General features: G+C 38.1%; 1 protein-coding gene across 1 annotated transcript in view; it reads right to left on the bottom strand.

Moving 5' to 3' along the window:
- The window catches only part of ZYG11A (zyg-11 family member A, cell cycle regulator), a 33,061-nt gene that overhangs the window by 16,373 nt on the left and 12,354 nt on the right, over positions 1-4,334 (bottom strand). The window contains 2 exon segments of the mRNA XM_005878675.1: positions 1,027-1,203; positions 3,722-3,862. Coding sequence (XP_005878737.1) covers positions 1,027-1,203; positions 3,722-3,862 — 318 coding nt within the window.

Raw genomic sequence — 4,334 nt, 5'->3', positions numbered from 1 at the left:
CCCCAGTAGGGGGCGTGCAGGAGGCAGCCGATCAATTATTCTCTCATCATTGACGTTTCTGTCTCTCTCTCCCTCTCTGAAATTAATAAAAATATATATTTTTAAAAAAGAGTTCTTTATATTCTGGATAAAAGACCTTTGAAATATATATAGGGTGGGGCAAAAGTAGGTTTAGTTGTTCACATGGAAAATGATACAATTAATAAATAATAATACAAGAATAAACTCTGTGCAAGAGATAAACCGAACAACTTACATACTTATATGCATAGCCCATGAACATGGACAATAGGGTAGTGAGGACCTGGAGGGGTGGGTAAGGGCTGGGAGGAGGTGAGCAAAGGGGAGAATGGGAAACACCTGTAATACTATCAACAATAAGAAATATATTTTTAAAAAACGACTAAATTCTGCTTCATGTACTCACAACTGTAAACCTACTTTTGCCGCACCCCCCGCCCCCATATAATGAACATTTTTCCCAGTCCATGGCTTACCTTTTCATTTTTCAATGTTTTTCAGTGTGTCTATGTTTAATTTTTTGGATTCTAATTTATTTTACTTTTATGATGTGTGCTTTTTATATCCTAAGAAAACTGACTACTCCAAGGTCACAAATATTTTCTCCTTATGTTTTCTTCTAGAAATTTTATGGTTTTAACACTTATATTTAACATGAATTCCTTATTTATTCTCTCTCTCTCGGTCTCTCTCTAATACAGTGGCTCTCAACCTTCTGGCCCTTTAAATACAGTTCCTCATGTTGTGACCCAACCATAAAATTATTTTCGTTGCTACTTCATAACTGTAATGTTGCTACTGTTATGAATCGTAATGTAAATATCTGATATGCAGGATGGTCTTAGGCGACCCCTGTGAAAGGGTCGTTCGCCCGCCAAAGGGGTCGCGCCCCACAGGTCGAGAACCGCTGCTCTAATAGGATGAAAACTCAGAACTAAAAATTACACATTTTTCATATATTTGTCCTGAAGTAAGAAGCAGAGTCAAGTATTCAATTTAAATTACCTGCTGGTAATGAGGGAAATTTTTCAAAGCCTTGAAAAGTAGACAGGTGACCTCTGACAACAGACGAACAGGCATCCCCCTGGCCAGGCCCTGGCGTGTTAAGTTGAGGGCACAAGCACTGGCTGTGAACTGCACTGGCAAATCCAATGGATGGTTCCTCATTCCTACAGCCACAAGCTAAAGATGAACGTATTTTTAGTGGCTTATGACAACATTAGCATTCTTTATACTATCTCATTTTTATGCTAGTCAGAAAAATATTTGCTCACTGGGAAAGTAACAGATTTTCTCTATCCTCCACAGTTATTTTTAGAACATTAGCAATACCTTCTAGTCCAGTGGTTCTCAACCTTCCTAATGCCAGGATCCTTTAATACAGTTCCTCATGTTGTTGTGACCCCCAATTTCATTGTTACAAATTGAACATAATTAAAGCATAGTGATTAATCACAAAAACAATATGTAATTATATATGTGTCTTCCGATGGTCTTAGGCGACCCCTGTGAAAGGGTCGTTCGACCCCCAATGGGGTCTCGACCCACAGGTTGAGAACCGCTGTTCTAGTCCTAGTCCAAATGCAGTCACTAACTAGCTGTGTGGCTTTAGGCAAGTCATTTCCCTTCTCTGGACCACCATTTCCTCATCTGTGATTTCATAATCACTTAGTTAGCCTCACTCCAGTTTAGGCATTGCGATAAGCACTCCAGGAGACATAAACACTTATACCCTAATCCTTAGCATAAAGCCTTGTGAGAGAAGTAAGATATGGAAACAAATAACATTGTGAAAGATGTCAAAACATGACCCCCCCCCCCCAAGAAAAGCAATATAAAAGAGGTATAAATAAAGTGCAGTGCTGCCTTGGGTAGTTATGGAAGGAGCAATTATTTCTGGTATGGTATCAAAGGGCTTAATTCCAAAAGCATCTTTAGGCAAAGGTCTCAGATAGGATATGGACAGAAGCAGATGCAGGTAGGGGTGGAATGGAGAAGAAATTCCTGGGGAAGGGAAATGTGATAGGGAAAAACACAAGGTGGACTAAGAGATGGATTCTACCCACAGAGGAAGAAATTTGAATTTGAAAGAATTTGAAAAGTGGTAAAATGCTAGCTAGAAGACAGACTATGGAAGACCTAGAAACCAAATGTAAAATGAAAGTGTTGTGCCACACTTAGACCATACCCACTCTAACATTCAGGGACAATGTGATTTGTTTTGTCCATCAAATATGGATAATCAGCCCTGGCCTGGCCGATATCCCACGCACCAAAGGATGGTGGGTACAACCCCCGTTGGGCACATACCCATCTTGTTGGTTCAATCCCCAGTCAGGGCACGACTGGGAGGCAACCGATCCATGTTTCTCTCACATTGATGTTTCTCTCATTCTTTTTTCCTTTCTCTCTCTCTCTCCTTTCCTCTAAAATCTTTCTTTTTTTTGAATAGGGAGATTCATCTCCTTAGCAATAGGCCTGCTAATACTCACATGAACCATGATTTTAAGAGACCAGAGCCCCTCACTTTGACAGCTGCATGAACTCATGGAGCCTAAGGATAGACTTACTTTCACTATGGAAAATGACTTTCTCTCTATTGCTAAACTGCTCTTAGGATTTCATTGGGTTATCATCATCTGCAATTTAAGTATGTAGAAACCAAAAGAAACAGGGTTTTCAAAAATCACAGATTCTTAGATAGAAAAGGACTTTCAGAACATCCAATTCAATCTCATTACAGATGGGAAATAAAGGTCCAGAGTCTTTCCTTTATATAGTGTTGTTTATAAGGTATGACTTAAATCTAATCTCCCATGGTACAAAATAGGCATAGTTTTAAGGAACTGCAAAGAATTGCAAATAATAAAGACAAGGTGACTTTAAGACTCTTTATTTTCATATGTCACTTAATTTTAAATAATCACAGTTTTCTTTCCCAAACCACTTAATACTTCCAATTACATTTAAAATAAATTCACACTTCCATAAACCAAAGCAAGGTCTGGCCCTATCAATATTGGTAATTTTACTTCATTCAAAAAATACTTTAAATGGGAGTTTTGGCCACCTTCAATTATTGTTATTTTGTTCTGTTCTTACTGGAGATATTGTTATTGTTTTCAGAAAGCCAGATGTTAGATTTTTAAAGAGTAAATGAATGAAAAATAAAACACAACATTTAGGGAAAAGTGAATTCATGTTTCTAGATAAATGAGTCCTGTTTTAGGCAAAATAGTGCAACAGTACTATATGCCTTTCTCAGACTAAGTTCAAAAAACTGAATGATTCAAATTGATTCCGATACTCAAAATGAGAGCTAATCTGGCAGTTAAACCTATTTTCCTCTCTCTATAAGGGCATTTTGATTCACTATAGAATGAGGCATGTAAGTTACTGTATTCAATGTGTGTAGTGAACAACTTTAATTGAATTAAGTAAGAATCGAGTAAGTAGTAATAATAAAAACTACATGTGTGGTTCAGTTGGTTAGAGTGTCATCCGTATACCAAAAGGTGGTGGAATTCGATCCTCGTCGAGGCATGCACACGAGGCAACAGATTGATGTTTCTCTCTCTCCCTTCCTCTCTAAAAAAGTCAGTAGATACATAGATAGATGATAGATAGATACACAGACAGACAAATAATGGCTCTATTTTTCAAAAAACAAACAAAAACTACCTTTCTGGGATGTACTTACTTTTAAAATAGCAGGCATGGTTGCCTGCATTGAAAACGTCTCTGCAAAAAGTCTGTAGAGGGCTTCCTTCATAAAACATGACCTATCCCTGTACTGGCTCAATGCTTCTGAAATCTGAATCACATTGGCTCCTCCAGCAACCTAAAAAACAAAGATGTTACCAATAGGTTTCACTGTTCACCTTCAAGTATAGGCTTTTAGGGGCCTCAAGTGTTTGAAACATTAAAGCCAAAATGAGGAACATTCTTCAACAATGCCAACAATTGGCCCAGCCAGGTAGCTCAGTTGGTTAGTGTCATCCTGATATGCCACGGTTGTGGGTTCGATCCCCAGTCAGGACATATAAAAGAAACAGCCAGTGAATGCATACAAAAGTGGAACAAATCAATGTTTCACTCTTTCTCTCTAAACTTAACCAATCAATAAAAATATATATCTAAAATAAAATAAAAATGCTAACAAAACAAAGCTTGTCTGTATTCTTCAAAAACATCAATGTCACAAAGGACAGTAAGGACTAAGAAACTCTTCCAGATTAAATTACAGAGATACTAGAGGTCTGGTGCATGAAATTAGTGCACTGGATGGGGTGGGGGGGGGGGGGGGGGGGTCG

This window comes from Myotis brandtii, unplaced genomic scaffold, assembly GCF_000412655.1.
Source record: "Myotis brandtii unplaced genomic scaffold, ASM41265v1 scaffold57, whole genome shotgun sequence".
Lineage (NCBI taxonomy): Eukaryota > Metazoa > Chordata > Mammalia > Chiroptera > Vespertilionidae > Myotis > Myotis brandtii.
The sequence above is the reverse complement of the archived record's forward strand: the minus strand, read 5'-3'. Positions and strand labels throughout refer to the sequence as shown.